This window comes from Gordionus sp. m RMFG-2023, chromosome 5 (genome assembly GCF_954871325.1).
Source record: "Gordionus sp. m RMFG-2023 chromosome 5, tfGorSpeb1-WG-v2, whole genome shotgun sequence".
In the NCBI taxonomy this organism is placed as follows: Eukaryota; Metazoa; Nematomorpha; class Gordioida; order Chordodea; family Parachordodidae; genus Gordionus; species Gordionus sp. m RMFG-2023.
The window spans coordinates 10454673-10471487 of record NC_088779.1 but is presented as its reverse complement, the minus strand read 5'-3'; the positions used below and the strand labels follow the sequence as shown (position 1 = coordinate 10471487).

The 16815-nt window shown below is 28.4% G+C and overlaps 1 protein-coding gene across 1 annotated transcript; it reads left to right on the top strand.

Moving 5' to 3' along the window:
- Nucleotides 1–3329: 3329 nt before the first annotated feature.
- On the top strand, nucleotides 3330–10781 carry LOC135930149 (uncharacterized). Its single transcript, XM_065466933.1, has 2 exons — nucleotides 3330–5960; nucleotides 7905–10781. Exons 1-2 carry the CDS (start codon nucleotides 3374–3376, stop codon nucleotides 10244–10246), a joined length of 4929 nt encoding a protein of 1642 aa, XP_065323005.1. The 5' UTR covers nucleotides 3330–3373; the 3' UTR covers nucleotides 10247–10781.
- The last annotated feature ends 6034 nt before the right edge of the window (nucleotides 10782–16815 follow it).

The following is a 16815-nucleotide window of genomic DNA, read 5'->3' as shown; positions in this document are numbered from 1 at the left end:
AGATTTCACATTAGGTTTAAATAGTTTTTACTTTTTTTTATTCACATTTTATACAATTATTCGTTTTTCTTTTAAAATAATTATATTTTATTATTATTATATTCTTTTAAATTTATGCTTTTTATTTTAATATAGTTATTAATACAATAAGTTTTAATTAAATTGCTAATTTTTTTATTATTAAGGATTTTATATTATTGTCAATTTTCAATATTCTCTTTCTTAATGTAATAACAGTGGCGTAGACAGCCCCACGCACTTCCATTGAAATAGTGTAGGCGGCGGATTTCTAGACGATAATTTTCTTTCATTAATTATTGATAAAACCCTCTCCTTAATTTAAAAATTACGCTAAAAAAATTTTAAATCCACGAATAAACATTATAATAAAATTTTGATATATGTTATAAATAATTATTTTTAAAAAAGGGGACGCTTCCAGATGCTATAATTCGTATAGGATGGTATTTCACTTTTTCTATTTTCAATTGTGAAAATAGTATTAGTATTATTTTACTAAACAATCGTTCCTCTTTAGAGTCTGGATAAAAAATAACTATCATAATTGTTTTCAATTTCATCATAACCAATCCATCTTAATTTTTTATCACATCATCCAAAGATGCCCCCAAGTCTATCTGATATTTGATTATTTTTTATATTACCAGTACTAAATTACAAGAGTATCAAAGAAAAGCATATGACATTAAATCACATATTTTTAAAATACGATAAAAAGTTAATTTTTTTATATTTGATGATATAGTAAATTTTTTTATTATAATTACTTTAGTAATCTAGATTCTTCCTTCTATCTTGAGTCTTGTTACGAATTTTAGTAATTTTCGTATTTTTCTACTAATTTTTTACTTATAATGTTCACCAATCGAAATAAGAATTAAAATAAAGAGTATACTACTTAAGCATTACATATTAACCCCTTTAGAATTAGTATTCTTTAAAAAGTTTGACAAACTTCTTGCTTATGACTGCGTTTTTGAATTTCAACTTAAATTTCGATATTTATAACTCAATCTAAGACGTGCTTTGTTTATTGACTGGAAAAACTGATTGATGAATTAGCAAGTGATCAGGCATTATGTCTAGATTCAAGAGCGTCTATGCTCCTTGTCAATGTTGGAAATTTTTTCCTTGCCAAATATGCATTCTTCTTTACACTATCTACCATATACTTACTATTTATAAATTTTAGAGTTAATACTTCCAGAAGTTTGGATGTCTTCACATGAGATAGAAGTGATATGTTTTTATTTGGTCTGTAATTCATTTACTTTTTTGTGGCTTGTGCTGATTAAAGAATTAATAAATATAGCACTAAATATTAACACAAGCAAAATATTTGGAACTTCTATATTATCCGTTCTGTAGCATGAGGCTAATTTCACAATTATATTTCTTATTTTACCTATAATCCTTTAAACCATTTACCAAACAGAATAAAGCAATTAATTGTACTAATAAATCACTATTTAATTGTTTAGGTGTAAGTTTTAGAAAGTGTTTTCAAAAGCTTGAATTTAGTTTTCATTTTGTTTATAACTAGGTTTCTAGTGATTCTCAAAATTAATTGAGGAATTAATGAGTGATAGTCAGGCACTAAATATTAGCGCAAAGCAGATATTTCTTCTACATTTTCTATTCTAACATGCCCTTTTTGGCAATATATAATTGGCTTATATTTTTTATTCGTAATTAAAATAAACAATTAAGCCCTAAAAATTTTAAATATTCTGAATAGAGGCTTTTAGTCGCTTTTTTATCGTATAAACCAAAATTTTGTTACTAATAATTATTTCCTTTATGCTTCTATACTAGTTAAAACAATCATAGACACCATTAAAACCCGAAACATTGGCATAGATTTTAGAACGAGTACTATCAATTGTTTAGCCAACTTTAACGGAGATGATATAAAGATATATATTTTAGAAAGCAAAAATAAAAAACACCACGAGAAAATCAATAATATTTAGAATTTTTCATAGGAGCGACCCGGCCGATAATCAAGCAAATGAGGATCTAAGGGTCAAGCTCCCTTCCCAAAAAAATTCCTAACCACATCCTCTTGAATAAATAATGGATACACCACTATAAAATAATCATTGTAAATATTTATACTCCCTTTTTATATGTCTAAAAATTTCAAAATTTGTTAATTTTTACTCCAATGCCATATCCACTAGTAGATATTTAGCCTCTAAAACCTTCCTTTTTTAATTTTTTAACTTTGGCCATAAAATACGAACATATACATTGGAGACCAGATAACTCCTTTTCTTAAGACAAAAAATACAAATTAAAATATTTAAATATAATTAAGCCATTTTAGGAACTCAGATATGTTTTTCATAATCGTGTACCCCCCTCCCCCCTTATTATTATTTTGTATCTTATATCGTATTTTTTTATAGTATATAAGTATAGTTTATCATTATTTATCCTGGGTATTGCTAAAAAAGGAAATCTTTATATAACATATTGGGTGAAAAAATTTAAATCTTTAAAACTCTAAAACGCATAATTTTTTTTAGTGAAATTTTGTATTTTATTAAAGAGTATATGGAACTTAATATGTTTGAAAATTTTTGGAAATCCAAGTCATTTTTTAGAAAATTGAGATTAGATGCTAAAATTTAAAAAATAATAACTCAAGATCTTCAAAAAATAAATTCCGCAAAATGGCTTCAACTATTAAAAAAAAATTGAACTCTGTTTATAACAAAATTTATAAAAAATTTGGAAAATCTATAAATAAAAATAAATTTTTGTAAATATTAATTTAATTGAAATTATAAGATTGCTGCTTATTTTCTCCACATTTCATACCAAATGGCTCTTGAAATTGTTTATGTTATAAAAAAATTCAAATTGTTACCATTTATTAATAAAAATCATCCCATACATGCATTTGATTCCAATGCAATTTAAATAATAAAAATTACTAAGGTTTTTATATTTTCGCAGAATCGTGATTCGATGCGGCAATTTAAATTTCTAAATATGGGATAAAAATAAATAAAATTTATGATACTTTTTGTGAAAATAAACACACTTTAAATTAAAAGGGAATTATAAAAACTATATAAAAAAAATATACGTATAAATAATTATAATATTTTTAACAACCTCTTTTTTTTATATATTATAACATTTATTTATCACATGTCTTTTTCATATAGAATTTATTTTGACAAAAAAAAACCAATAAAAATAATTATATATAAATATATATCTATTTTTTGATCATTCTTTTTTTTTTATTCTTCAAAAATTAATATCTTATAAATATATAAGTGATTTCGCCTTTGTCCTAAAAAAAATCGAAAATGATATTCATTATTAATACGAGAAAATGAAAAATAGCATATTGTACGGGCTCCCAGATGACAACGATTCTAAAATTGAGAATATCGTTGGCAATGATTTTCAACGGTCTACTCAATATTATTTCGAAAATTTTAATTCTAAACCGCTTTTCTTAGCGCTGCCCTTATTCGGCTATATATCCCCAGTGCTAATTTTGATCATATTAGTCACCAATACCCTGATCGTGCTTATATTATTGCGTAAAAACATGATTTCCCCGACAAACATGTTGTTAGCTGCGATGGCCTTAGCCGATATGCTAACAGCGCTAAGCCCACTTCCCTGGTTTCTTTATTATTACGCTGCCGGTAACTTTAAACATCCCGTCGGGTTGACTTGGTGCAAGATCTACGATTTTTCTAATTTATACCTACCTACCATTTTTCACACCATTTCTGTTTGGCTCGTGCTCGCTTTGGCAGTCCACAGGTACATTTGCGTATGTCGTAACATGATAGGTTTACAAGAGTTGAAAAAAGATGGAATAAAGTTGGCACCTGGTAAAGAAAACTTTAATGATTCAAGTAATGAAAAACTTCCAATCGATACAAAATCGATCAAAAATAGCAATGCGGTCCATATAGGTGGGACTCTGTCGAATCTTAACGGAGAAGATCATGCTCATATCAAAAATAGGGAAGATTTAAAATCGATTAATGTTATATCCCAGAAAAGTGGTTCAATACATAATCGATACACAGATCTTGCGTATTCGAGAAAGAGTAGTGAGCTACCTGGCATCACAATAATGGTTAGCGAAACTAATACCTCTTTAACACAAGATAACGTTAATATGACTAAATATTTTTCTCGTATCCACGATCAATACATAAGAATAAAGGAGACTCTGCTCAGTATAATGATAGTCAAAAAAGACTTGTATTACACTTCAAACAGGGATAGAATAAAATGCTTCTTCAATTACGATAGACCTCATTATTATTCCTCAGTAACTAGATATTACTGGCGTTCGTTAAGTAAAATATGTTACATTATAGTCGGTATAACCCTCTTAGCCGTTTTTTACAATATACCTCGATTTTTGGAACGCGAATACCTGGCCGTGAATGTGAATTGGAAATTAATAAAACGTTTATCCACGTTTCTGAAATTTTATAACGGATCTCTGCAAACCCTCTTCAACGAGAGCCACTTTACTAACGTATCTTACAAATATTTCAGACTACAAAAAGTTAACTACACTCACGACGATTTGGTAATTGAACCAATCGGTCACGATAATGGTAAATTCCCTGAAAATATTACGTTGTTACCTCTCATCATGACAAATAATAAGTTTTACAATGATTTTAATATAGTAATTCCCAGCCATAATATTTTGAAGGTTCATACAAGTGGTTACATGATAGGTTACATCGATGAGGTTGGAATAAACCCATTAATTAATTCTCTTCATGCGAATTCTATAATAACCTTAAATAAATCTATGCACGTTTACAAATCTATAAAAAATAAATACGATACGCACTGTGCTTATAGATACTCTAATTGGCTGGTTGGCTGGAAAGTTTTATATTTCAATTTTTATTTCTGGTTTAGAGTCTTATTCGTTCACCTGGTACCGTGCACTGTCATGGTAGTTTTAAACGCCGTTTTAATCTTGACACTCAAAAGGACTCGGTATACTTTAACGAATAGCCAGAAGAAACAACATTACATGCTTCTCAAAAGCTTGAAAAAGAAAAAATCCCGATTCAAAATATTTGATCTCACTCGTAAGGTTAAATTTAAAAATGAGGTCAAAACAAATTACAAGGAATTTGACGAAAATGACCAGGTATTAAATAACATGCAAACTAAAACGACTTATCTGAATACAGCCTTGATGCCTTCAGAGGTTAGATCTAATATGAAAGGTAATAGAAATATACAAATAATTTCGAAGAAACCCCTTGATTACAGTAGTAAAATGACTGCTGGGGATTCGACGTTTGAAAACGAAGATGATCAGGTTTCCGCCATCATCAAACATGATGAAAATTCCAAATATAATCCTAAAAAGGATGAAGACATAATTGACTCATCTGATTATATCGCTAATCTAGGCTCAGCATTACCTGAGAAAAACTTAAATCTTATAGCTATTTTAAGGGATAAGGGCTCCATTGCTGAAAGCAAATTTGATCCCTCCACAAAAACAGCCATCACTAGTGTAAACTCTTTCTTTGACACCGCGCGTGAAAAATCTGTTGACGCTTATGGTTCTATAAATTATATCAACAATATGAAGGCATGGCGCAAGATGAAACAAACCAAGCAAACCACTTCCATGCTTATTGTCGTTGTGTCATTAGCCTTGGTGGTCGAAATTCCGGTCGGAATATTGTTTATTTTCCATATCTTATCCCAGACATTCAATCTGAAATTTATCGATTATAACGCTATTCAAGTGATAAGTTGCATAACTGATTTCTCTATATTGGCTAGTTATCCTTTTAATTTTGTCGTGTATTGTTTAATGAGTCATAATTTCCGGGAAAATTTCAAACTACTTTTTAATAAGTTCAAAAACCGCGTCGGCGTATATATCTCGTCAATTTTTTCAACTCAACGTTTTAGAGTCTGTTCTAAATCTTAACTTGACAAATGGAAAATAACTCTTCCGTAACAAATATAATTATTTTATTTAATAAACAATATTATGTGTTAATGACACACATTATAAATTATATATAGACATAAAAAAAAATTTATATATGATTTTAAAGAACTTCTAAATTATATTTTCGTTTCATCTTTCAGTTAAGAATATTAATTTAAAGTTTCTAATATAAAAGAAGTTTGAATTCATTTTAGTTAATATAAAAGAGTTTTATTTATATAGCATTTTCTTATAAAAATGTTTCTAACTTTCTATTCATCCTTCTTATTTATAAAATAAATAGTATTATAAAAATGTTAATAAATTACTTCAATGTAAAATTTATTTGATTTGACAGAATTCATAATATAACATCTGTAATACTTAATTTTATATAGTGCTAAATATTTTAAATTAACGCTAAAAAAAATTTTAAAAAATATATATTACATCTAAATTTTTAAAATCCTATAATTAAATAATGTTCATCCTAAAAAATCTATTATAAATTTTAAGTTTATATGACTTGAAAGAAATGGATTAATTAAATTAAAAATTAAAACAGCAGCTACGTTTTTATATTTAACTAAGAAGGCCAAATTTAAAAATCATAAACTTAAAGTTATGCTCTTGTCATTTCTTATTATCATACCATAATGAATAGTCTATAAAGTGGTTTTTAAAATGTCCATTTTTGAAAAGTCATTTTTAATAGTATTATGGATGGTAGAAAATCTATAGAGGTTCCCTTTTAAGTTTCATTATTTAAAAAAAAATAATGTCGTTAATTTTTAAAGACCCCCCCCCCTCAAAAAAAGGCCTACTGACCATATATAAAAACAAAATTTTTAATTTTAAAAATAGGCGTACATAAAGAAGTCTAAATATTTGCTAATAAATTAGGATGAATTATTATAATTTTGCATTTAATTTTTCATTAGTCTTTCTTTGCGCGACTGAATTAAGTGCGTAAATCTATAATTTGAAAAATAAAGCTATCTATGCATAGAATTCCCCACTATTGAAATTGATAGTAAAATTAAAAGGTTTACATTTATCAAAAAAATGTACTTAAAATTAACAGTAATAAATTTTAAAAAAAATTTAATATTTGATTATTTTAAATCAAATTTAAGCGACTTTTCAATGTATTTAATATCAAGTAGGCTTATAAATTTTATCAATTTTTTTGATATCGTTAACAATTAGTTCTCCTCTTTTTTAAATTATCAACAACTTATTTTAATCTCAAAATTGGATTTGAAGATACAAATTTAACGTTTATATCATATCAAATTTATATTGTATTTAATTTAATAATAATAAAAATATTTAAAAGGTTTTAAATTTGTTGAATTTTTTTAAATATTTGAATTTATACAAATTAAAAAATCAATAAAGAAATTTTTTTAAACCGATGGGATTGTTATGAAATTAAATTTTCTTCTTTTTTTAAAAATTTTATTCATAGGTTTTATGATGTTTTTGACATTTTATTGATAATTTTTTTAAAAGTTGTTAAAGAGAAAATATCCATTATAAATTTATGGAATAATCATAATATTCGCATAACACAAATGACCATAAATCAAGTCCCTTTTCAGGATCAAAGATCCTTTTTATTATTATAACTTTATAGCCTAAATATAAATATATAAAATTGTACCGGCCAAACCTATAAAAATGGCCATCATTTCTTTTTATAAAAAAAAAGGTTTATTAATAATTTTTTAATTAAGTCCATTAATATTCCACAGTTTTATTATGTACTAATACATATTTTTAAATTTATTTATTAACAGGAAATATAATCAACCTAATTGAATAGTTTCCACCTATTTCTCTCCTTATATCCCACTTCTTTGATAAATAAAAATCAATCCTTCAAATGAGAAACAATTTGGTGATTAATTTTTTAAGAATGAACGAAATGTGACTGACTGGCTTATTGATTCCTGTTTTTTGATAACAATGATTTCGCTTAAATTTATCGTGAAAAACGTCAATTTCCTCATAATTTTCACTATAACTCCTATATATATTTCATTGAATATCTCAAAAAATATCAAATTAAAAAATTCCGAATTTTATCTTTTTAATGACATCAAAATATTGCCAGACATAGTGAATCATAACATTAATCTATCTAAACATGAAACGGACAACGAACTTAGTGAAATATGCCACTATATTGTAAATTATAAATATTATAATATATCAAGGGACCGTCACTTGAGACACGAAAGATTTAAGAGGAGAAATTTTATAAAATCGTACCATAACGCGTTATTTAACTCATCATTCAGCAAAACTAAGTATCCTACATTCCTTTTATCACCATCCTTGAATAATATCATAATACGATGCCTAGCCTCGTCCGTTAAAAATTTATCATCTGGACTGTTCTTACGATCCTCTACAAATATATACACCAAGACTACTAGAATAAAACGCAATGATATTCAGCGAACATATAATAATAATAATGATGATAATGATATAAAAGATTCAAAAGGTTCCAAATATAAGCCAATCAATTTTTTGAGAACAAAGCCTTTAAAATACGCCGTGCCCTTTTTAGGTTATGCTGGCACAGCTCTCATATTTATAACGCTCATCACTAACTCTTTTATCGTAATCGTTCTCTTACACAAGCACATGCGAACGCCCACCAATACACTTTTAGCTTGCATGGCCATTTCTGATATGTTGACTGGTTTGTTTCCTCTACCTTGGATGATTCATTTTTATATTTTAAGGGGGTATAAGGAGCCTGTCAACTTAGCATGGTGCAAATACTTTTCCATGGGAGTAATGCATATACCTACCATATTTCACACCGCTTCCATATGGTTGATTACAACTTTAGCCGTTCAGAGATACTTGTATGTGTGCTATTCAGCCATAGCTCGTTCTTGGTGTACCATACCTAAAGTGTTAATGACTGTTGCTATCATATATACCATATCGGTGCTTTACAATTTGCCCCGATTTTTTGAGCAGGTCTTTACCGAAATAGATGTTGATTGGAATTATCAGTTAAGAGAGTGGGGATATTCGAATTTTATTAATGATAATTTGTCTCACATTAATCAATATATTGATTTACCATCAATTATCAATATTAATAGCAATCCGTTTAATTATACTATAAAATTACTTATGGAAGCTCAAGATATCAGAAACATTCTATCCAATTCAAAATGGGAAGAAACTATTTTAAATAATAGTAACTCTGCGCACGGGAATAATATATGGCTATCTAATAACTATAAAAATAATAACTTCCCCAAAATATTGGTTTCACATTGTGCATTTCACACATCAGGATGGTTGATACCATTAGAAAATATATTTTATAATCTTTATTATTGGTTTAGAGTAGTCTTTGTTCATGTTGTTCCTTGTACATCCCTTGTAGTTTTAAATGGATTACTAATACACGCGATGCGTAAAGCCATTGAGAGGCGGCAACGTTTGTTAGTGAAAGATATAAACAATCAAAATAAAAAAAATACAGGAACGCAAGGCGACGAAAGAAAAGTTAGAGAGACGAATTCTACCACACATATGTTGGTTTTGGTGGTAACCGTATTTTTGATAGTAGAAATACCGTTAGGTATTATTTTTGTGTTACATATCATCGAAAACACGTTTGAAATTCCGGTCATGAATTATGACGTGGCAACGGTTCTTTCGATAATGATAGATTTCTCTATTCTAGCCAGTTATCCCTTAAATTTTTTCATATATTGTCGCATGAGCAAGCAATTCCGTGATACGTTTAACCACTTTTTAACAATCACCATAAGACAGCTGATTTATTCGTGCGTTGGTTATTGTTGCGATCTAACCGATAACAGCCTCAAAAAATTATCTCATGATAATAATATAAACGGAAAGAAGAAAAAATATTTCCCTACCTATAGTAATTCCCTCGTCAAAACAGAAGATTTATCTCGTCAAGTTCCTTCTGTCAACATTAGTGCTCAAAAGATTTATTTAACTGTCTCAAAAAAAAATAACTATTTAGCTTCCTCTTCGTATATAAATAAAACACATCCCAATATTTACGACAATACTGAAGACAACATTTCACATCCTACATTGAATATAACCTACAAATTACCTATAAATTTAAATAATTTGAATAATAAACTTAATAATAATAACGATGTAACACCACCATTGCTATTTGATTATAGTGAAAACTCGTTTAATGATTTTCCGAAAGACCAAATTATTAAATATTTTTAAATTTGAAAAAAAAAATTGCTATCAAGACGATCGTAATATTAAAAATTTAGATCGTGTTAAAATTAAATGGGGAGGGGGACAATAAAAGCCAAACCTGAATAATTTACTCGTAGGCATAGCTGACTAATTAGCAATAGCATAATAAACCATTATATCCCAATTCAGGCCTATAAAACTTATTCCTTCTTATAGTATGTTATCTAAAATTATTATATAAAATAAAATTTGATTTCGATTTTGAAATATTTTTAAAACCACGACAATTGGGAAAAAAAATGTAATGAGCAACAATCCAATTATTATAATATTTTGATGTAACTATGTGATTGAATTTTTATTATATAAAATATCCTTTTACTACTGTTGTCATATTAATAAGAATCTTTTTAAATATTAAAATAGTGCACAACAAACTACAAAACTGTTTTATTTTATGTAAAAATAATATATATTTATCGCGTATATCTTTTCTTATTTTTTAAAAGAAAATTATATTATATTATTTTATATAAATCATATAAAAATATTAATTTATGCCAACAAACATACAAAAGATACAACTTATTTATACATTTATAAAAATAGATATTATATTAATCATGCTTATAATTCATTCCTTATATTATGTATGTGAAACATATTTTTCAAATACCGAATAAATCTTTAATTTCAACAATCCCACAATATAAAGGCTCTAATTTTCATTTATGTTATATTATAATATTTTTATACATAGCTTAGTTTTTTGCCTTTATTTATATTGAAAGACAAATTTGTAAGATTAATATTAGAAATAAAAATATATTTCTATGCTATCTTTTATCTATGCTATCTCTTATAACTCTTCTATTTTAAAGAATATATGTGCATAAGCATGTTAATATTTTACTTAGACTATTCTTACGATGTCAGAAATATTATACAAAAGCGCTAAACATAGTAAATTAAATGATATATGCGGGAAAAGGCTAACAAAGAGAATAATTTTGTAAATCGATTATATTATAATATTAATTGTTATATTTAAGCTAAAGAGCATCAATCATACTGCTAGGTTGATAGGAGTTATAAATAACTGAGTATTTTCAATAAATTTTATACCATTTTAAAAAATTCAATGTCTTTAATTCAAATTCAATTAAAAAAGTTCGATAAAATAAAATTTTTATTATAAATATTGAAAAATAAACAACTCACATCTATAAAAAATAATAATAAAATAAAAGAATATTCAAAATATTAAACCTAACCTTTACCATATTATTTTAAATAATTGTAGGGTTTGAGATCCAAATGATCCACCGGTATCTGAAACTACTAGAACGGGCATATATTATTTAGCTGGCTATATTTATTGGTCTTTATATTTTATCTAATGGTTGACAGAAAAAATCTGATAAAACAATCTACACAAGCATAATCCGAACCGAGGGGTATGCATTGGTTCCAGGGGACTAGGGTCATTCCCATGACTGTTAGATCTGAGGCAAGTGAGTTCTAGCGTGGGAGTAATATTTGTTGATCTTAACGCTCTATTGATGATCGAGTTAATGGTCTATTGCCTAAGCAATCTACCTTTTGAAAAGAGACAATGCAGAGGGTGGTAATCTAGGCCATTAATATAGGTGTCACCGAGGAAGCATAACGTTGGTACTAAATTCAGCCCATCGACAACATATAGCAATTCTAAGTTCTTCTTTGGTTAAGAGGTCTAAACTAGAAATAGATACGATTTCTAACTATTCATAAACTAGATAGCATAAAACTGAGGCTGGAATCATCAAATTTTAATAAACAGTCATATGTCATCATTATCTGTACCCTGGGTTTAATTTAGGTGAAAAAAATCAATGGTAATTTCCTTTGAATAGCTCTCGGGTGTAAGTATTCAAAGGAATGTCGTTTTAATGGAAAATTCCAGTTTTTTTTTGGCTTGTATAGTTTGTATATAAACTGCTTAAAGTAATTTTGCTCCGTATTCAAGTCTCCAATTGTGTGAAATTTGGCGATTTAGGATAGAAAAGGTGAAACGCTTTAGGATATCGGGAATGGAGAACTATATTGCCAAGCTTTATGGAAAGGCAGTTTACATCCAAAAAGGGGTGAGAATTTGATATTTAAATAGATACAAGAATAATTTTTAAATACCTAGACTGACGATTCATTCATTAAAATGCATTTTTAAGAGTCGTTAAAAGCAAATCAGCTGGACCCGCCATTTTGGTAACACATATAGTAATTATTCTCATGTTAAAAACTACTATTAAATTGATAACTTGCTTACTTATTATCTCGATGATCCGGTAATTCTTTAATAAAGTTTGCATCAGATATAGGAATCTCTCGTTTGAAATTTTAATAATAATTAGTGTAAGTCATTGGTTTATATACTAACTAGTAAAAATATAAAATTTTAATTCTCAACTCAGCTTACTTCATAAGATATGGCCATCTTTAGAAAGGCGGAAATTCAAAAATACACTATATTTAATTTTAAATATCTCAAAATGTAATTAAGCTAAAGACATGATTTAAATTTTATTAAATAGCTCTAGAATAGCTCTTTAATGTGACATAAAATTTATTTTATTGAAAAAAAGTCTATTATCAAAAACCGGAAATGGCTATAAAATAAAAATTGCTCTTTTTTTCTTTTAAATTTTTTTTACAGATAGACATTATACTTCTGTGCAAAATCCTAGATTGGGACGAATACAGGGCCAAAAGTTATTAGACTTTAAATATAAGTAGTATGGCTTAAATGCCATATTATACCAAATATAGAGTAATTATTTTTTTAAAAAAGTGGGCAATATGAATAATAGCATTAAAACTAAAATCCTAAAAAATCTGATTATTTTGCATTTATTAAATGTTAAAAAACTCAAAACAACATTTACTAAATTGTATTGTATTATTATAAATATAACGCATAAAACCTAGTAGAATAATTCCGAATGACGTTTCAAATAAAGTAATAGAATTTTATAATTCTGATGAAAACAGCAGACTTATGCCAGGTATGAATAATTTTATATCAATAAAAGTTAATGGAAAAAAGAACCAAGTGCAAAAGAGATTAGTTTTATGTAATATAAAAGAATTATTTACCAATTTTAAAGAAATAAACAGTAATATAAAGATAGGTTTTAGCAAGTTTGCTATCATGAGACCAAAAAACTGTATTTTAGCAGGCGGGTCTGAAACGCATACAATATCTGCACATTTTATCAAAATTTTAAGTGGTGGTAAATTAGATAAGTTAACTGCAAACCAGCATAACTTTCCATTTCCTACCATAGATTATAAACATTACATTGCACAAAGTCTATGCAATCCAGCCCAGCCTTGCTGTTACTTAAGGAAATGCCATATGTGTCCTGGCACTTTGGAACTTAAAGAAAGATTACACTTATTATTTGATAATAATGCCATAGATTATATAACATTTAAACAATGGTTGGCAGCTTACCGCAACTTTAACAAAGTCCGCCAACGAATTTGTTGAGTATTTGATTGAAAAATTAAATATTTAATTCCTCATGCATTAATTTCTTCGGAACAATCTTCATTTTTTAAGTCATTAAAATCGAATTTGAGATGGGGAATATCTAATAATATCCGATTTTGCAGAGAACTACGCTTTTGTAGTTCAAGATCACGCTCAAGGTTTCCATTGGACTAATAATCAGGCAACATTTCATCCATTTATGATTTATTACCGCGAAGGCGATATCATCAAACATTTCAGTTACTAGATTATTATATCAGATTGTCTCAAACAAAATACTTGTTCCTTTCATTTATTTCAAATAAAATTAATTATATTCTTGAAAGAAAGATTTGATAAGATTCAATAATATTTTATTTTTCTGATGGAGCTGTTACCCAGTATAAAAACAAAAAAACTTTGTAAACCTCTACAACCATTATAATGATTTTGGGATCAAGGGAGAATGACATTTTTTTGTAACTGCACATTGCAAAACTCCTTGCGATAGTTTAGGGGGAATTACTAAGAGGTTGGTGGCTAGAGCAAGCCTGCAACGTCTTCATGAAAATCATATAATAACTCCTATTGACTTATATAATTATGCGAGAATCAATATCCCGGGAATTAATTCTATATTTGTTAGCAACGTAGAATATTTAAGAATGGAAATCAATCTTGAAAATAGATTTTTAATGGCCAAACGAATTCTCGGGACACAAAAATATCATTCATTTATTCCAAGGGAAGGAAAAATGAAAGTCAAATTTTATTCTAATTCCATTAGATTATTTAATTTATGATATTATTTAATTAATATGTTTATTAGAATATTAATTTCCCATTAATTAGCTAAATAAAGTTATAAATATTTTTACAATTATTTTCTTTCTAAAATAAAATAGCTAAACTTATGTGCTAAATATGACACAATGTCTACTAGTGATCTGCATAGGGCCTAATTTTTCTAACATGGCCAGAAAGATTTATAAAAAATATTCGGCCCGATCCCAAATGAATTTACTTTTTATTTGTTTCGTAAATTACTATACATTTGGTATAATATAGTAATTAAGCCATACTATTTATATTTAAAGTCTAATAACTTTTGGCCCTGTACTCGTCCAAATCTATTTTGTACAAATATTAAGAAGTATAATGTCTATCTGTAAAAAAAAATTTAAAGAAAAAAAAAGAGCAATTTTTATTTTATAGCCATTTCCGGTTTTTGGTAATATACTTTTAATTACTTTTTGAGATATTTAAAATTAAATATAGTGTATTTTGGAATTTACGCCTTTATAAAGATGGCCATATCTCATGAAGTAAACCGATTTGAAATGTAAAATTTTACATTTTTATTTGTTAGTGGGTGGCCTAATGGGTAAGATGTAGGCTTGGAAACACGAGCATGAACAAGGACGCGGGTTCAATCCTGGTAAGAACCATAAAAACTTTCAAGTTTTTCTTCGATGACTGATGTGTAAACACATATGGTATGATGAATTTCGGAGCTTAGAGATGACACCCCGGTCACCGACAGGCCTGGACAGCCGGGTGCTAAGGATACCTGTCCAATAAACAAAATGAAGGACACAAATGAAAATATGAATATGAAAGCTAGGGCGTTCCCTCCATGCGACGCGCAGGGTGTAGACCTCCATCCTGTGAAAAATAAAGTAAAGGTCAAAGCAAAGAAGACAAGACTGGCAAGTTTGAATATTGGGACGCTTAAAGGTAAGACGAGAGAATTGGCATCAATGTTGAACAGGAGACAAGTTGATATAGCGTGTATACAAGAGACGAAATGGAAAGGACAGAAAACTTTGATAGATGGGTATAAATTGTACTATAATGGACTTGTTAGCAATAGGAACGGTGTCGGCATCATCCTCAGCCAAGACCTAACCTCTTCAGTAGTAGAAGTCAACAGGATCTCTGATAGACTAATGAAGATAAAACTCTGCATTGGTCAATCAATACTACACATCCTATCAGTATATGCTCCTCAAACGGGTTGCAAGGAAGAGAAAGATGACTTTAGAGCTATCCTTGATGAAGCTGTAATGGAAATCCCTAAGGATGATCATAATTGGTGGTGACTTAAATGCGCATGTGGGGAAAGCAAGAGATAACTACAAAAGGCATCATGGTGGTTTTGGATATGGAGAAAGAAATGATGAAGGAGAGCATATACTGAAATTTGCGCAAACCTTCGACTTTGCCTTAACCAACACCTATAGGAAAAAAATTGTCATTTAATAACATACGAAAGTGGTACAAGGAAAACACAGATAGATTACATACTATTCTCTTGCAGAAGATTAAAAGATGTAATAGACTGCAAAGTCATCCCAGGAGAAGATATCGCCGCACAACACAAGCTACTAGTCATGGATTTACACATCTCAAATAAATCCACTCAAAACAAGATAAAACTGGAACCATGCATCAAATGGGGCAAATTAAAAACAATGACAGATGCCTTTGCAATCAATGCAAACATTGAAACAATAGATTCCTCACAAGTCAGTGAAAAAATGTGGACAGACCTTTCATCCAGATTAATAGACACTGCCAAATCGACACTAGGCTTGACAAGAGGAGGCAACAAATCATATAAAGAACTATGGTGGTGGAATGAAGAGGTACAAACCACTATACAGGAGAAAAAAGCCCTTTATAAAATATGGTACAAATCCAAAAACGCAGATGACAAGACAAGATACAAAAAATCCAAGAGATTAGCTACAAAAGCGGTGGCTAGAGCCAAATCTATGGCATACGATGACATGTACGAAGATCTACATACCAAAGAAGGACAAAATAAAATATACAGATTAGCCAAACAGCGAGAAAAGAACTCTAGGGATATAAACGGAGCTCCGAAAGTAATCGAAAATAATGATGGGAAATTGATAATAAAGGAAAAAGAAATAATGAGTAGATGGAGAGAATATTTTCAGGAGCTTCTCAACTTTAATTCCCACATATTGCATCTCGACGAACACTCCCCTTGTCAATACCTTGTACAACCTATAACAGAACAAGAAATAATCACATGCCTCAAGCATATGAA